This window comes from Ambystoma mexicanum, chromosome 7p (assembly GCF_040938575.1).
Source record: "Ambystoma mexicanum isolate Mex_15411 chromosome 7p, UKY_AmexF1_1, whole genome shotgun sequence".
Taxonomy (NCBI): Eukaryota; Metazoa; Chordata; class Amphibia; order Caudata; family Ambystomatidae; genus Ambystoma; species Ambystoma mexicanum.
Window position 1 is genome coordinate 219,679,896 of NC_090939.1, and position 19,765 is coordinate 219,699,660.

A 19,765-nucleotide genomic window follows, 5' to 3' on the forward strand; every position below is an offset into this window, starting at 1 on the left:
CGCTGACCGTAAGGGCCGCCAACCCTCCCTGCAGACACATACGCGTGTAACGACTGGGCCGTCCGCAACTAAGGGCGTTACCACCAAAACGTCAGTCGAAACGCCTCGTAAGAGAGCATCCGTCGACGATAAGGTTCCGGCACCGCCGAAAACCATTCACGACCAGTCCTCAACGGACAAACTAGTTGTGGAAAGCTAGCTAGAATAGTCTCCAAGGACACTCAGAAACGGGTGGTGAAAGAGTCACCGAAGCCCACTCACAAGGTCAGAGAGACAGAATTCTACGCAGGGTACGCCGGAACCTCCCCCCACGTCGAAGGGAAAACCCAGAGATACATCCCCAGTGCCGGGCCCCCGAGAAGGGTTCTCAGAGGGCAAAGGGGGTATATCCTCCACGCTATGGGAAGGATCTCGACACATAGAGGCGGATGAGCAGACCTTTCCGCCACTAGACCGTTCAGGGTTATCCCAGTGGACTAGGGAAAGATTTGAATCGTGTATGGACAGACTAGATAGGTTTATGTCCACCTCAGAACATATTACACCCAAAAGGCCAATAGAGGTACTCCATGAAGAACCTAGGGCCAAATTTCCAAGACTCTTTGACCCACTTGAGGAAGAAATTGATACATATGACCTCACTGAAGAGGATTCACATTTTCAGGAAGATGAATAATTCCTAAATACTGAGGATCTACAAGACCCTGTAGGGGACTTTGAGGAAGACCCAGACATGTGTTAACCACAGCCCTGGCAGTCACCTGGGGCATCTACAGACCCTTTTAGATCTGCCCTCTCCTCAGACCACACCGGTCAGAGACCCTTCACCGGTGGATGATCAACCCACTTTCAATGCAATGCTGCGCAAGGCGGCAGCACATTTTGAAATTGACACAAGGGAAATTACCCCAGAAGTAGATTTTGTGGAGAAAATAATTAAGGAAAAGCCGCCTACTAGCCAGGCCATACCCCTTCTTGCCTCAGTCAAGAAACGCCTCTTTCCCTCTTTAACTACACCTGCATTGGTTCGAAGGGTCAACCCAAGAATAGTGATGCTTTTTAGCCCCTCACCTTCTGATCCCTTATTTATTAGGGGTCACTCCATACCTGATTCCCTTGTTGTAACCAGCATGAGGAAAAGGGCGGGAGTTCCGCTATCTACTAGCGAAGCACCCCCAGACAAAGAGGGGAAGAAGCTTTATGCCTTGGGAAAAAGGATTACATCCTCGGCAGCTTTTGCCATGCGGATTGCCAACAACAATACTTTGGTGGCAAGCTATGCTGATGCCCAATTGGGATTGTTGCGCGAAGGCCTACAAGAAGCCCCGGAGCCCTTTCGAACCCGCTTGTTAGCCATTGTGACAGAAGGTACTCGGGTAAACCAAATCATCATCAAGAACACCTTAGATGCTTCAGAAACAGCTGGCCGGTCACTAGTCCAGGGTGTACTTCTTAAGCGTCATGCTTGGCTATGAAACTCAGGTTTCAAGACTGTGGACCAAATCACAAGACCTTCTAATAAGCGAGATTATGGAAACGGGCGCTTTTTTCGTGGCCAACGACAAAATCAACAACAACAAGAATACTCCTCAGCCGGCAACTGGTCCTCCCCTCGGGGAACAGCTCAGAGAGGACAACGTCGTGGCAAGGGAAGAGGTCGTGGCTCCACTCCTAGAGGCTCCCCCGGCTACCAACACCAAATGACCCAAAAGTTCGGGTCCCCTCCCATGTATCTCCGGTCGGGGGCCGGTTAACATCATTCCTACAAGCATGGGAGGGAATTGCCACAGACCGCTGGGTACTGTCAACAATAGCCCAGAGTTACTGCATCGAATTCAGTCGGTCCCCAACTTTCAGACCCCCAAGGGGAAGACGCCTATCACCGGAACACCTCTCCATCCTTCTTCAGGAAGTCGAACTGCTGCTGGAAAAAGGAGCAATAGAGGTCATGCCTCTATCGCAGGTAAAGGAGGGCATTTATTCAGTGTACTTCCTTGTACCCAAAAAGGATTTAACCATGCGCCCTGTACTAGATCTGCGCCCAGCAAACAAATTCATAAAACCTCAGAAATTTTGTATGGTGACTTTGCAGGAGGTAATCCCCCTGCTCACACAGGGGGATTACATGGCAACAGTGGACATGAAAGATGCATGCTTTCGTATTTCAATGCTGCCAGCGCACAGGAAATAACCTCAGGTTCATGATAGAAGGCAAATACTATCAGTTCAAAGTGCTACCCTTTGGCATAGCTTCAGCGCCAAGGGTATTCACGAAGGTACTGGCAGTGGCACACCTGCGCAGATTGTTCATTCCAGTCTACCCTTACCTCGATGACTGGCTCACAACGGGGGATTCTTACGAAACATGCTTCTCAAATACCTTTCGCAACCCCGCAGTGGAAGCCACTCTAACCACAGACGCATCCCTCACAGGATAGGGGGGGGCTTACCTATCCCATCAGACTGCACACTGAGTTTGGACTCCGAGTGTGGCGTCCAAACACATAAACTTGCTGGAACTACTGGCGGTCTTCAAAGCACTGAAGGCTTTCCAGACACACCTGCAAGGGAAATCAATGCTGATCCTCACAGACAGCACCACGGCCATGTACTACCCGAACAAGCAAGGGGGCACTCACTCTCCAGGACTGTCCAAGCTGTCCCAGAACAGCTGGAAGTGGGCTCTCAAACACATGTTCCTGTTATCTCAGCAGGGGAACTCAATCTTCTGGCAGACGAACTCAGCAGAGACTTCCCTCTGCCCGCAGAGTACGAATGGCGACTACACATAGACATAGTCTCCAACGTTTTCGCAGAATGGGGCTTCCCAGAGATCGACTTGTTCGCAACTCTGGAGAACACCCAATGCCAAGATTACGCCACCAGGTACTCCCAGAACCGCTCCAAGGGGAACGGTCTCTGGATAACATGGTCAGGGAAATTTGTCTACGCTTTTCCCCCGACCCCCCCCCCCTTCTCAACAAAAAAGTGCACACGATGCACCAGGAACCAGTTACCAGGATACTGCTGGCCCCCATGTGGGCCCGCCAACATTGGTTCTCTCATCTAATGGAGATGTCACTGTCTCCTCCAGTGAAACTACCCTGCCCGTTCAACATGCTGTCACAGGACAGGGGCCAAACACTGCACCCATGCCCACAGACTCTGAACTTGGCAGCCTGGCTCCTAAGGTCATAGAATTTGGTCATTTGCAGCTCCCTCAGAGATGCATGGATATTCTCGGAGAAGCAAGGAAACCGAACACTCGTTACTGCTACTCTAGAAAGTGGGAACGGTTCGTCATCTGGTGTAAGTCCAAGAGCATCAACCCTGTTGACTGCTCTCCCACACAGATTGTTCTATACCTGACTCACTTGTTGAACTCAGGTGTAGTCTTTAATTCTATTAAGGTTTACCTATCTGCACTCTCCGCCTACACTACGTCTCAACATAAGGTGTCATGGTGGAAAGTTCCAGTTATTAAAGCCTTCATGGAGGGAGTGAAAAGGATTCACCCTCCTATATCTAACCCAATGCCAAGATTACGCCACCAGGTACCAGGCATCTAATTTTTTGCCAACATTACATTCACAACCCCTTGTATGAAAAGTAAATGCACATGTGATGTCATCAGTGACGTCATCAATGATATTTGTCATGTCATCATTGATGTCCTGGGTGTTAGTCTTGGCAGGGCACGGTGGTGACGTGAGTTATGGTTGCTTAGCTTACCATAACTGGTGAATTTCAAGGGTTTTTAGATTTTACTTGGAACCATAACGTCCCTTCAACAACGTTTTTCGACTGAATGTCATAGGTTTTTATTAGTGCAACTTAACCATAATGTCCCTTTAACAAAGATTTTTTATTGAATTTCACAGGTTTGTAGTAGGCAACTTAACCATACCACATCTTTAAGAACATTTTTTTGCTAAAGGTTATCGATTTTTAGTATTGGCACGTAACCATAGTGTAAAGTGACTTCTGACTTAATGACACACCTTACGTAGAATACCACATGACCATATGCTGGCGTACAGCACGGTGACGTGTCCGAGAATCCGTACACACTTCACAATAAGATGTATGCCTCGTGGACAGTGTGGAAATATATTTTATATTGATGTAGGAAAGTTCCACCTTCAACATTTCCCTTGCACAGCTCCAACACGTATTAGTAGTCCGCCATTAGCATTGTAGTACAAATTACATACTTTTATCAAAAGGTCTACTTATCTGAAAACAACATCAGCTAAAGACAACCCTTCTTCCCAACGAAACAGCACCACTGCTGTAATGAAGGAGCATGAGAAACACTGCCCCTACCTTTCAAATAACAAACGCAAAACATTTTTAGCAGTCCACCTACCCCCGCATATTACTGTTTGATGCCTCTTTCCTCATTGCCGTTCGCAAATTTCCTTATTAGCTGTCCTACCAAAAAAAAACGCCATCCGTAAACTAAGTAACTGTTCTTTAAAGAACCACCTTTCATGTAAACATATATTTTTTTTAAAAATGGGATGCACTCCATCTACCTTATATTTCTCGGTAAAGGACATAGACGTAATAACATTTTCCATTAACTATCTAGATTTGCAAAGCACTAACGTGTGCTACTAAAAAATAGGATTTCTGGTTATAATCCATCCCGCCGCATAAAAAATCATTTTTCAAGATGGCCACCATAGAAAGGGAAGGCGGTTGTTCCATACATGGGCCCTGTTCGCTTACCATGGCAGCCTGCAAAAAGCAAAACTTTGTGCCGTGACGCAGAACCTGAAAATTAACATACAGCAATTTACAACGTAGCACGTGGCATTTTGAAATAATACACTGGTATTTAAAATAAAACATTAACATTTTAGAGTTTGTAAAGTAGTTTTATTTCACAAGAAACTGTCCAAGACCATTGGACTTTGCCCATTTTCAATGAAATTGTAACATTGTCTCTATGTGCGTCAGCAAAAATGTCATGGTGAGTCACACGTTGCTCTTTTCCCATACACAAAGTATGCGTTTTCAATAAAGCAACTGCTTTGTTCGCACAGTGATTTCCAAGACATTGCCATGACCTTTGGCCTACACCACCATAAAACATGTAATGTTACTCCTTATGGCCACTTCAGCGTACGGACACAAGGGTCCGGGGCTATCATCCCACAAAATTGAGACTGACAGGTAGTCGGTAACGATCAGTTGCATCTGGCGTCCAAAGAAACCACCACCCAGCATCTGGAATCCATGACACGCACAGTGAGGCAGGATATAGCTGGTTGGAAAACGTAAGAGAAAGTACGTATCAATACCCAGCCTTCAGCAAACAATTTCAAAACAGAACAGAATAACGTGGAAACTAATACACAAATCGAAGTGCTCGTACAGGACCTTTTAAGGAAATATTAGCGTTGAACATGGCTAAATCTAGTGACAGGCTACAAACGCCGAAAATCTGCACTCTCCATAAGTTTTAAAAAAATGACACCTACACAGAAAGATGTTACTTCAGTTACAAAGCCAAAAGTAATGTCCAAGTAACAAAAAATTACATCTCGTCATTACAAAAAAGACTAAAACAACGTGCAAATTGCTACACAAAGCGATGTGGTCAAACATGACATTTTAAAGCAGAAATAGTGGCGTTGAACAAGTGTAAGTCTAGCCATAGCTTGCAAACGCGGACAATCTGCACTCTTCGTAAGTGAAAAAAAATGAGAACTGCACAGTGAGATAATACTTCAGTTATATTGTCAAAATTATTGTTCTGCTAAAAACAAATTTAAAGTTGGTCCGGTGTAGAGTCGTCAAAATTTAACTCGCATGATATTTACCGCCTCCATTGGTTTTAGATAAAGCAAGACAGCAATCTATTTTCACCAAAGATTCAGCGTGAACTGATATTTCATGTGCCTTACAAAGGTTTTTAAAACATAACCTTATCAAATGGTATTTTTTTGCAAACTTTCACTCCCTGCAATGTTGCTTATTTTTCCCTTTTGCTCAAGGTCAAAAAACCTGGGCCTACCGAGCTCGCAACGTAAAAAGCACATCAAGTGACCTTCACTCAGAATGCAAATACATTCTCACTTCACAACAACATATGAGAATCCATTCATGAGAACCGCGACTCCCATACACGTGCAGAACCCCTGTTTCCATCAAACAGTGCAGGTGGCTGGATCATATTTAAAACTGTAGGACGACAGTATGACTGCAATAGTATTCTAAATACATTTTAACTGAGACGCAGTAACTCTTGGCCATATATTGAGCATGAACTTCCAATTTACCGTATGGCTTTGGTGGCACTAAAGCACCACTGCTTGACTTTCTGCTTCCGTATCCCATCCCACCCTCATTAACGCTCACCTTCCGAAACAGTATTTTATAAGTGAAAGAAGTGCAATAGTGTCTTGTTTTATGTGTTACCGCCGTACAACAAAACATGAACAAAAAATGGCGGACGCAGCGAAAGAATCTGACGCACTTCACGCTGTTCCACAACCAATCAGTGAATGCGTCACATGTCCGCGGACATGACGCTACAGATTAGCCAATCCATTTCTTGTCCACGGAGCGAACACGGAAGTGTGACCGCGGAACGGACATAGATATCACTAATTTTTTCAGACATACTTTTTGGTCGTTTTAAAGGAAACTACTGGACGGGTGGTCACCAAATTTACAAAAGCACGCTTTCGGGCCAAGCTCCTGCCCCTGCCACAAATTTGGTGAAAATCCGTCCAGCGGTTTGGCCTGTAGCCGTGCGCAAAGGTTTTCCCCCATTCAGTCTATGGAGAAAAAAATACGTTTTGGGACCCCCCCTATAACTTTTCCGCCCCTGAACGAATCCTCACCAAACTTTGCAAAACAATTCAGAGTGGCCAATATACTTTTTGTGCAAAGTTTGGTGAGGATTCGTCCAGGGAGAGCTGAGTTATAAGCCGCCCAAAACGTGCTCTTCCTATGGAAACAGAAACGTAACCATAACTACACGGCCACTACCGTGGCTGTGTAATATAGATAGATAGATATATATATATAGATATATTTAGAATTTAAGATCTCCCTATCCCCGGGACCCACCTTTCTTTTTTTTAATTCTCAGTCTCTACTTAATCTGCCAGCAGTTATTTTTGTTTTCTTCTCTCCCTTATAAATGCCCCGTCCCGATGCTCATTAATGGGAGGAACAGCAGTAGATTTTGTCACCTAAAAAGTTACAACTGTCTCATGTGATGGAATCTGTATGTGTTTGCACTATTTTTCATTGTCTCAGTACATGAAACCAATTGAATAGTGAGTGATATGTTTGGTATTGATGCTTTAGTCATTGACATTTTCACCACATACCTGCTGGAATAATTTTAGTTGGGCTGGGCCCCAACACACTTCTTGTGGCCTATCCTAATGCCCAAAACACAGAACAGGACAACTGTTCTTTAAGTCACACTCCAAGGCACCACCAAAGGCACTCAAAAGGATGGGAGCAATGAAAGGGAAGATATTAGTATGCTTTTACAACTGGGTAACTTCCATAAATGAGATCAAAAGACCTGTACAGCAACGATTCTATTTGAAGTAATACTGAATAAGCAGAGATGGTGCTATTTAGGTTTTTAGCTCCTTTCCACTTCTTCGGCATGCTGAAATGCTATTGATTGAACTGTTTTTAAAGAATTGATCTCACGCCACACATACACTGTATTCATTGCTCTTTCAAGCCTATGCCCTTTTTTCCAAAAGTAATGAATTTAAATTTCCAGTGTTTGTTACTTGTTTTAATCCTATTTCTGTTTGTTTCAGCCTCAGAAGGGAAAGTTAACGGCAAGCCCAGTAGACTTCACAATTACACCAGAGACCTTACAAAATGTCAAAGAGGTAATTATGTATTCTGTCATCTGGTTATTAATAACAGTGTGTTGATATGGCTTTTTTTTATTTTTTCCAACATTCTTTTTTTTAGATTAGCAGCCAAAAATATAGCTGCCCTTGTTCTGTTGGTTTCCCCCAGGTCACAGATCTGCAGCTCCTAGGCAGACAGATGTTTTGGAGGTCCACCAATCTGCTGACTGACTGAAGTGCTTTGCTGGAGCTTGGTATAGAATCATAGCCATCCTTCCGTCAGGCAAAACAAATGGCTGGTGCTTGCCGCTGGCTTTGGCCCTGCTGGTGGGGTTCAGCAGATAAGCATGGCCCTACTTTTGACTTTCACCCACATTCCGATATGGTGCTCTTTCTGGATGTCTTCTCCTCCTGCCTGAGCTACAATTGGTCTTCCTGATCCCTGATATAGAGTTGAAGTTTCATTCCTCTGCCCGCCTGCATGCACTTTTTTGGACCAACGTGTTACTGTGCAATCTCTCAATGCTTGCTAAATAGGAAATGGGTCTCTCCTTCTCTTTCCCACCTTAGATGGTCTAGCTCTAGCCTCCTTACTAGCGGCCAACTCTCTTCAGCTCTTTCCAGATGGTTTCTCTCTTCTACGGCATAACTCTTTCCTGCCTCCACAATCAACTTCCAGCCAACTCTACCAAGCAGCCTCTCCGCTAGTCTCTCCCAATCAATCTCTTGCTCATCCCTCTCTCAGGTGGTATTGTTTCTTCCGGCCTCCTTCTTTAGTGCTCTCCTTCTTCTGCAGTCAGATTTCCCACTCCTCCTTCAACCCCCCAATAGCCTAACCTGACTCTTTCCCTAAACAGCTGCTCTCTTGCATCAGAGCTTTGTTCCCCTTGCAAATGGCACCCCTCACTCTGTCCTCCAAGATGATACCTCTCTGTGTCTGTGGTCCACAACAATCCCCTTCTCTGTCTCCACCCAAACAGGACCTCCTTGCTCCTCGGCACTCCTACTATTCCCCTCTTGAAATGTTGCATGCTCTGCCTTTGACTGCCAGAGGCAGTCAGGGTTCTGCAAGGTGCATATTACAGAATCCGCCTTGCTCGATCTTAAGTTCACTGTGATGGAAATATTGGACAGTGGGTGCACAGCACTTCTTATGCTCATCGATCTCTCAGTGCTCTTTGACTTGTTGGCCCACAGTATGTTGGTCACCAGGCTCATGCACTTCACCCACTTCTCATCCTCAGCGGCAAGGTGGGTGGATTCCTTCTTGACGGGTCGCACGGCTAGAATATTTGCGGGTTATCACAAGGCTGATGAGGGTGTGTTGACCTGTGGTGTCCCACAGGGGTTGTGCTTGTCGCTGGCCCTCTTTAGTATATTTACCATGCCATTATTTGAGCTACTGGATGCCCAAGGGGTGCTGTATACAAATTATGCTGACGATACTCAGTGTCTCATCCCCTCTTGGGAGATTACCTCAGAGACACTGAGGCTGCCAACACAGTATACTGCATAATACAAAACTGGATGATGGACAATGGTCTTGCGCTCAATGATGCCAAAACAGAGATTATGATTGTGGGCACAGCCGCACGTTTAAGAAAATTGAGCCAAGGCTACAATGAGTTTCCTATTACTGGCTGTGTTATCACTATTCTCCCCAAAGTTAAAACATTGAGAATGGTGATTGAGCAGGAGCTTAACATGAAGGCACATGTAAGTTACCTTGTTTCATCCACCTCCTACTATTTAAAACTGTACAGCTGTGACCCTTTCTGTCCCGTGAAAACTGTGTCGATTGCCCGGATGATTATTGGAGCCAAACTAGACTACGGCTAGAGCCTGCTACAAGGCATAAACAAAGGGGAAATCATTTGTCTCCAGATCATTCAGAATAATGCTGTCAGGGTGGTAGAAGGAATGACTAGGAGGATCACATCTCAGAAGCCATGAGAGCACTGCACTGGCTCCCTATAGGTAGCAGAATCTCTTTTCGCACTCTGTGCATCATGCACAAATATTAGTACGGAACTAGCCCAGCCTATTTGTCCAATTGTCTTGCCTGCCAGCCAGAAGGACCCTGAGATCTAACAATATGGCCCTGTTGCTCACCCCTTTGGGCCAAGCTGTATCTTGCGGCTCAGGTATCCTTTACTTATGCTCCTCGCACAAGCTGAAATGCATTACCCCCGGACCTGAGACGGTGCCAGTCTCTTATGAAGTTCAAACAGGGGCTAAAAACAATTATGTTCTGCTGACCAACTGCCTAAGCCCGGATACAGTGCTGCTTTTCAAACTCTTGTTGTGTTTTATGTGCGTATGTTTATACTGTTTTCCCTACTATGCCCATGGGCCGGTCTCATGCCCCATATAAATAAAAATAAATCTAAGTACATTTGAGATACACTCCCCCTTCTCTCCAAGGATCTTTGTCCTCTTGCTCTACTCACTCAATCTCCAGGGCAGGGCTCTGCCAGGATCTGCTGCTCTCCTCTTGTCAGCTTTTCAAGGATCCCGTCAGTCCCCACAACCCTTGGGGACTGCTGCTGTCCTCCTGCAAGCTTTCCCTAGGTGTGACAGACCCTCAATATCCTGGCTGCCTTGTAAAGCCTGTTCTCGATTCCCATGGTAACATGAATTGCAACTGTGTTATAGCGCTCTGGTTGTCTCCTGATTGGGACATGTCCTGTGATTATATTAAGGCCATCTGTCATTTGCATTCCTTTGTGGCCTTGGGCATACAGATGTTCTCTCCATCTCCTGCAAGCTATGAGGCTACCTCGTATGGTATGGTACTGTATTTGTTAAGCACACATATTCACCTCACCAGGAGGTATCAAGGTGCTGAAACAGGTGGTACAGAGTGACCCAGACCAGAGCTGATGAGCCAGAGACCCCTACCCCGACTCCACGCAAAGCATCCTGATGAAGGTGGAAATCTAGTCCCTCTTTTCTGCCAGTATGTGGCATTTTATTCTGAAAAAACTCTGGTAAGCAGTGGAGATGTTCTTCTATATTTAGAGGGCCTTCGGTGTATACAAATTATTTAAATAGTCCCTAGGCCCAGAAGGGTATATTACACACCCAGGAGGGAACGAGTAGCGAAACAGTGTATATCCTATGCAGCAGTGTAGCATACAGATTTTTAAAATACCTTGACAAATAAGGGAAAATCTCTAAAAATCCGAGCTTGGTGGAGAACTCAATTACCCCTGTGGGTATGCTGAAAAGCCAGATACACCCCAGTTACTTCCCATGGGTACACACAAGAAAGCAATTAACCCCTTGGGGGACACCTGTGGAGACCCAGGTGGAGTACAGGATTCAGTGGGTATCTTGTATAACCCAGCAATTAAGGGCCTTAGAGGTAGGTGCTTACAGTGTTGGTTCCTGAAAAGACAGTTTCAGGAAAGTAGAGCAACCAGATAAGTAAAGGCTTTTTTCTACAGGGTGAAATGAAAAACCTGGTTACTGCAGGTCTTGAACCCTGAGTCACCGGGGACACTGACAGTCCAAAGAAAGAACAATTATTCTTCACCAGAGTATTACCTATCATCCAGAAGTGAAATTAGCGACTAAGATGTCCCCAGGAGGATGGCTAAATCTGCACAGAGCATAGTCCGACAGCTCAGCAGTCAAATGTGGCTGGCACAGCAGCAAAGTCGGCCCCTGCAGCAGGACAATGGTGGTGGCGACCAGAGATGGTCCAGTCAAGCAGATGAGTTGGGGTATTGGACTTCTAACACCCTTCCAGGCTGCCAGTTTCCAAAACCAAGGCAACTGACCCTGGTGGTAAAATGTGGTAAAATGACCTAAAAACAGTCCCCGGGTCGATGACCTGGCATTAGCAAATGAGAACTACTAGCAGTATGAGGAAAATTCAGGAAGGACACTCAAGCAGCCAATAAAAAAATCAGAGACACGCCCATACCACTGCATCCAGCCATTTCCACTATATATCCCGTCACTCACAGGTGCTGGCTTCTGTCAGCCCACAATCCCATTCAAGGATTTAAAACAAAGGTTTTGGTGGCCAGCCAATCTGTTTATCCCCAAAAGTTGCCAAAAACCCGGACCCAAAGGAAATGTAATGGCCTGCCCAGGAACAGGAACCGGTCTAAACCAGTTCAAACCGCTGTGGATGCTGCCATGTTGAGCTCAAAAAGTTAACACGTGGGACGAACAGCCATTTTTGGGGCTGTCTGGTGGTTTTCCTGAACAACGAAAGCACCTTAAACAAAATGTCAAAGAGTAGGACTTAAAAAAGAAACATGAGATCCAAGATGGCTGCCGAGTAGAAAGGACGTGCTAGTGATCGCTCCGCCCGAAGAAAAACGGCTAAGTCGAGATATAAAGACCAAGGCGGCCCCCTTCGTACACTACTGACATCAGGAAAGGACCACATCAATCCCCCACCCAAGCAACATCGAGATGTGGTGGAGAAACAAGACAGTGTGTGCAGAGCAAAGCGAGCCCCGCCCTACATATCCTGCAATCAGATGCCCCCCCCCAGTGGAACGTCTCCCACACGGGCACAATTTTCAATCCTAGACGGAACCACAGCAGGCTGGGGGCAAGTCAAGCCAAGTCCATGGAAAGCACAGAGACAAATGCAGAGGCGAGGGCCGGGAAGGGACAGAGAAAAAAACAGGCAGTGGGAAAGATCTCCCGCAACACAGCCACACGAAACAGCTCCCAGCTGTAAAGGTCCGAAAGTGGTCAACCTCCTGACCGGAAACGGGTATAATTTCTCCTGATTTTTGCGGTAAGCATGTGCTGCATTCTAAAGCGACAGGCCTACAGTATGGCACTTTAATAATGTACAGTGCTCCAAGGGGACCATATATACTTCACAGCATATTTGCCCATGGGAAAAGGGTTATTCAGGAAGCAGAGGACTGGATGCACCTTGGAAAGCACTGCATATCCTTGGAGGGCCAGCAGTACGGGCACCTGCATTCCCACTGAGAGAAGTCAAATGCACGGCGCATTAAAGGTTGGCCCCTTTCCACAGAAACAAATACATCCTTATCTCATAACAAAAGACCTATGTCTGGCACAAGGAAGAAGCTCACTCAACTGGGACAAACTGACTCTCAGAAAAAACAACCCAAATCCCTGGAATCACTTTGGGCAAAAAACAAAAGCCTGACTGTGCCGTTAGTCAAACCAAAAACCCAAGACCAGCTGGAAATACAACTGGGAGCAACAAATATGGCAACATCCAAGGATGACTTTTTGAAAAGCTTTCAGGAATTTCAAGACAAATTTGCCTCCTGTTTTCAGCAACAGTTCTCGACATTTACTTCGGAAATAAGAGGGGCACGCTCTGATTTCAGCAAAGAAATGTCCACTCTATCAGAAAGGGTAGACTTCAACAATTCAGGAATTGACGGAGGGGAGCAGGCAATCGTACATCGCTTTAGAAGAACATGCAAGAAGGACACACCCTGTAATTGCAGTACGAAGACCATGAGAATCGCTCAGGGCGCTCCAACATTCGAATAAAGAATCTTCCAGAAACAATGTTGGACTCAGATCTGAAAGAAACAGTCATTCATATATTTGCAGACATTATACCTGAAAATGACCCCACAAACATTCTACTGAACAGGGTTCACAGAAAGGGACCCAAGAGGTCAGAACCATGTGCCCGCCCCTGTGATGTACTGGTAACCTGTGCACTTTACCCACAAAAAGAAGAAATATTAAGGGCGCTAAGATCACACACAATGGAACAGCGATTCAGCTGTACCAGGATCTGTCCCGGTTGACCCTCAAAAAGCGCAGGGACGTGTACAATGTGGTAAAGACCCTTCAGACACGTGTAATCGGGTACAGATGGACCTTTCCCTTCAGATTAATCTTTAACCTGGATTGTAGACAACAAAGGATCACATCAAGGTATGGAGCTACTACACATCGAGGAGGACACTCCCAGAAGAGGCACAGGCTACATCAGAGCAGCAGATGGCGAGTTTCAAAGCAGGAGAATGGACTTCCAAGAATCGACACAAGGGGAATCACACAGAGGCCCTCAAAAAGAAGACTGAAGAGCTTGACTAAGAGGCCCATCCCACAATTCCGGTACTCTATGCCGCTGAGGTCACTATTCTCAACAACTTCTTTTTGAAGCATGAATTTGGCCAAAGTAAAGAACGACAAGCAGATCGGACGGTCCGCAACATCTTGGACTCGTATCTGGGGAAGCTAGGACTCTCCGCATATAGCCCTGGGATGAAGGCTGAGTCGCAACTGGGGGAGATGGCCCTGGGATACAATAGGTACTGTGCCTCACACCAGGGAACTTTTCAAGGGCAGGGAAGAGGGTGGGGAGAGGGTATTGTTAACAAAATAAGTAGCGATGTTAAGAAGTTAATAAGGGAGGGGGGAATAAAGAGTTAAGGGCCCATTTTGTAGACCAATCATTTTGATGTTGTGATAGGAATATGCTCTGATGTATCAAGGTCAAGGTGTAAAACCAACACAGAATGCAATTCAAATGCTTATCTCCGAATTTGAGGGGCCTTAATACCCCACAGAAGCGTAGGAAAGTTGAGTTCTTCTTGAGGCGTCAACAACCATCCGGACTTGGTGGCGCTCCAAGAAACCTGCATCCGGAAGCCGGCTAAGGGTAAACTATGCTTACGACAATACCCGATTATTCTACATGCAACAGCTGACAGTAAAGTTGCAGGTGTCCTAATAGCCATAAAACAAGGATCGCAGATCCAGGTTGTCAGTACGAAGCTCCATAAGGAGGGCAGATTTGTATTTGCGATTTTAAAGTTAATGGCTGTGAAAATGACGGTAGCTTCAATATATGCCCCAAATGCAGGTCAAAATACATTGTACCTCATCACGAGTTGGGCGGTAGCCCTTAAATGTGGTGGTAATGGTGTTACCGCCACATTTAAGGGTCAATCATGTGTATGTCGTGTTTAACCCCAGCTCAGAGCTCGGGGTAAACACGCTGGAAAAATGCTGATTTTTAGTGCAATTACTGCACAGTAATACTGCCAGCGGTAATTTCACCGAAAATTCCCCATTGGGCCCAATGGGGAATAACGTTTACCACCCAACCATGATCTGGCAGTAATACCGCCGGACGGGTAGGCGGTAAACAAATAAAGCTGGGCAGTATCCCAGTCGGTATACCACCCAACTCCATTTTGTGGCAACTGGAAGCATTTATAGAAGGTGAATTACTGATACTGGGGGAGTTTAATATAGCTTAGGATCCGGACCGAGATTGCAGCAGGTTAACAAGATATGTTACACCTTTTCCATTGGTATCCTTGAAAAAGAAATTCATAGATCTATCTATAGTAAATGCTTGGCTTACCTTGAAGGAGGAAGAAAAGGGATACACATTCTACTCCCACGTACACCGATAATTCTCCCGGATAGATTATGCATAGATTTCCACCTCACTTCTCAGATCAATCTCGGAAATTATGACTCACACAATTGCCCTTTCAGATCACGCCCCAATCACAGTAGATCTCAAAATCCCAAAAAAGACAAACTATGGTCATGGATATTCCTGCTAGCATTACTACAAGACCAGGTGGTTAAGGAAGATATTGCTTGGCAAATACAGGATTTTTTTTTTAGCTACACCAGGAGGCGAGAGTTCAATGAACACCATTTGGGACGCCTTTAAGGCAACACTGAGAGGGTTTCTCATAGCAGCAGAGGCCAACAGACGTAAGCCGAGTATAGCTTTAGAACTTAGAGGGGGAATTAGCACACATTTTGAAGAAAATGGGGACGAATTCGGGTCCATTGACATTGAAGAAGTTAAGGACTGTGGCTGGGAAATTAAACCTTCACACAACTAGGAAAGCAGAAAAAGCCCTACTTTATTTAAAACAAAAATATTATATAAAAGCCAATAAAATGGACCATCTATTGGCAAGTAAGCTTCGCCAGAGAGCAGCATCAAGGATTATTCAACAAATTAAACTGCCCTCGGGGGAGCTTATCTCTCCAGCAATTTCACTCCTTCTACTCTAATTTGTTATACATTCGCAAAAAGAATATTTAGAGTCGGTTACCCTTCCTCAACTGACACTGACAGACGGTCAGTTATTGGAAGCACCTAGAACTCAGGATGAGGTATTCCCTGTTATCTGGGATCTTCCCATGAATAGATCAACAGGTCCAGATGGCTTCCAGGCTAGGTTCTACAAAACATTTAGCAGTTTATTAACTCCTACGTTGACCAAATTATATAACTCCTTCACAGACACAGGCCAAATTTCCCATTCCATGTATGAGGCGAAAATAATTATTTTCCCAAAACCTGGCAAAGATTTAACTAATTGTGGGTCGTATTGCCCAATAGCCTTACTATAGATGCACAATTTTTTTTACCAAGGTGCTGGCTAACCTCTTAGTGGATCTCATACCTTCCCTTATTGACCCTGACCAAACAGGCTTCATAAAACATAGGCAGACGCATGACAATATCCGGAGAGTGTGCCATATTTTGGAGAAAGTGGAAAAGAAGCAGATCCCAGCAGTGCTTGTCTCTATCGACAGTGAAAAAGCTTTGGACCGTGTGGAATGGTAATTTCGGACCGAAATTCATAAGCATGATCAAAGCAAATTATAATAACCCAACCGCACGGTTATCAATAAACTACCATATATCCCCCTCTTATTTATTTAAAATGGCTAACCAAACAAGGTTGCCCACTGTCAACCCTGATATATACACTCCCTTTAGAACCACTATTGGCAACATTTCGACAGACAAAGGATATAAAGGGGATACATTTCAGCTGCATTTCCCATAAAATCATGGCATATGCTGATGACATGTTACTTATGGTAACAGACCGAGCTAACTCATTGCACACGGCCACCCTGGAACTAGAGAACTTTGGCAAGGTGGCAGGATTAAAGATTAATGTAGCCAAATCCGAGATCTTAAACTTCTTTGTCACCTTTGGAAATGCGGGACCTACATGAACTTATGCAATTGGATGGGTACCGGCTGGAATTAAATTACTTGGGGTGGTAATAACCTCTACACTTAAAGGTTTATACACAGCCAACTATCCCAGAATGTTAAACGTAATAGAGGAGCAGTTAAAGAGGTGGGATCCCCTTACCATCTCATGGTTGTGTAGAATACATTCAATAAAAATGGTCACCCTCCCCAAAGCTTTATACCTCTTCCAAGCACTACTGGTTAGGGTACCTATATATTTTTTTCGCAGAATACCTAGAGCTATTTCTGCATTCATATGGCAGAATAAAACCCTGCTCGTCGCACTAAGTACACTAATGCTTCCAACGTAGAGGGGCAGGATGGGACTTCCCAATTGCGCAGCCCAAATAAGGGTGATTAAAGAATGGTCTATGGGTGAGTCGGAGAAAAGATGGATACAGATGGAACAGGCATTGGGGGGGGGGGCAAGACTCCGGGTAGTATTATGGCTTCCAAAAAAAGACCACCCGGGTAACATACACGCAAGGGATATATTTTATGTTAAGAATTTGTAATGTGCGTTTCCATAGATTAAATCAAATCATATTACTGAGTAGCATAACCATATAGTGAGATTGTACACATTTATATGAACAGATATGTTTTCAATTTCTTCCTGAAAACAGCTATAGATTCAATCTGCCGAAGATGAGAGGGAAGCAGATTCCAGTCCCGGGCACCGCCACCAAGAAGTGCCCATCACCCAAAGTAGTTTTAGAAGAGGGAATCATCAACAAGCCCTGATCCAAAGATCGCAGGCACCGTGTAGGTTTATAGATATTCATCTTAGTTGACAGATATACCGGTGCCAGTTCATGGATGCACCTGAACACGAGACACAGTAGTTTCAATTGAATCCACCGCTCAACCGGTAACCAGTGACGTCTTTTACAGAAATCAGAGACTGGAGATTTCCAGGGCAAGGAGAAGATCAAATGTACAGCTGAGTTTTGGGCCACTGCAAGGCGCTTTAGTTTGTATTTTGGACTGCCTACCAAAAGTGCATTGCAGTAGGCCAGCCTGGCAATAACAAGAGTGCCTACCACCACAGCCCGGTCATGGAAGAATTGGTTTCAAAATCTTCAGCTAATAATATACAGACTAAATAATCTGGTTTACCTGTAAATTGCAATCCAAATTGGATTGCCAGATACAGCCTAGATTTCTCAGTCTGAATTTGGAAGCGATTCCAAAAAGAGTTGGACATGGTAGTATGGGGAAGAATATTTCCCAGTTGGTTTTTTTATACAAATGTAATTATTTCCATCTTACTGGGATTCAGCTGGAGTTTATTTTCAACCATCCAGAGACTGATTCTTTCTGTGCACCGTAGGATGCGCTCTGTTGACTACAATGGTTCTTTTAGACTTGCATACCTCTGGGTATCGTCTGCATATGAGTGGTATTGGAGATCAAATTCTGCAAAGTTTTTGAGCAATGGAAGTATACACACATTAAACAAGACAGGTGACAAAGATGAGCCCTGCGGCACACCCCAAGGTACCGCCAGCTTTTCAGAAACATACTTTCCAGTCTTAACCTGTTAAAATCGTTTAGTAAGAAAAGAAGTAAACCACTTCAGTGCTTTTCCAGATACATGTGCAAGAGATGTTAACCTAGAACTAAGTATATTATAGTCCAAAGTATCGAAAGCCGCAGACAGGTCTACCATGACTAGCATGCTGATGCCCCCCCCCCCCACCACCACCTGTCTGCGTTTCCAAGTAGATCATCCCAAACTTTTACCAAGGCAGTCTCTCTCCCATGTCCCGGCCTAAATCCTGACTGATGGACATCCAGGATTTTATTGGCTTCCAAATGATCTTGAAGCTGTGAAGTAACATCTTTTTCAAGGATGTTTGTTGGCCATAACAATCCTGAGATAAGACAATAGTTTGGCAGGACCTTAGGATTTAGGGTTGGTTTTTTCAACAATGGTGTCAAATAAGATTTTTTTTAACTCCCCTGGAACATAGCCCTGATCCAATAAGGCATTTATAAATGGTTGGATAGGTCCACTCAAAGCCTGGCCATGTTTTTATGCCAGATATGCTGGGATTGGATCATAAAACAAATGAGTTGGTTTGAGATGTAACAGTAGTTTTTCAATAACTTCTTTATCAACCGAGGTAAAGTTAAACTCTGCTGGGTCTGGGTGAGTCTCTTCCTCTCTACCCTGGACTCTAGTTTAATGACAAGGTCATATTTACATGACCATCAATGTCAGTTCTAATCTGTTTGTTATCGAGGAAGAAGGTATTAAAGTCATTTGCCATCTTCTGAGATGGAGACATACTAGAGTTTATACAACTTGGGTTAGAAATAGATCTTAAGCTGAAAATAGCTCTTTATGTCTATTGACTGATAGGTTTATTTGTTTTGGAAGGCTCTGTGCTTTTTCCTGTACAATTACATTTTTGTACTTTTTTAAAGCCTGCTTGGCTATTAAATGATCTGCAGGGACTCTGGTCATAAGCCACTTTTTTTCCGCTTTCTTATAAGCTGCTTGATGACACTTACGTTTTTTGTCAAACGACTGATTCCTAATACTCAATGTTAATATTAAGGCTTTAACATGTGCGATGGTATCACAGTTTGCTTGAAGTTGTCGCATTAGCCTCGTATAGATGTGCGTCCCTATTTCACCTTCACACATACTGCAGGTACCATTCAAAAGATAATTGTTGGAGATACAATGTAGATATTTCTTCCGACGCTGAGGTTCTAAAATAGGAAGTGTATTACTTCCAACAGTATTTACTTCTCTAGACCATGTGAACCGGACCATAAAGTGGTCCGACCAGCTCATGGGTTCAACATGTAGGTCTTGCAGTGTAATCCCTTGTGATAAAAATTGGCTCTAAGCAGTCGCCACTTAAATGGGTAGGAAGAGTAGAAACAATACAAAGATTATGAGAAT

At 44.6% G+C, this 19,765-nt stretch overlaps 1 protein-coding gene across 4 annotated transcripts in view; it reads left to right on the forward strand.

Moving 5' to 3' along the window:
* The window catches only part of VPS26C (VPS26 endosomal protein sorting factor C), a 641,087-nt gene that overhangs the window by 366,058 nt on the left and 255,264 nt on the right, over positions 1–19,765 (forward strand). For all 4 annotated transcript variants that reach the window (XM_069636086.1, XM_069636088.1, XM_069636089.1 and 1 more), the window contains one exon: positions 7,806–7,880. In XM_069636086.1, the coding sequence (XP_069492187.1) occupies positions 7,806–7,880 (75 nt within the window). The remainder of the gene's footprint in view (positions 1–7,805; positions 7,881–19,765) is intronic.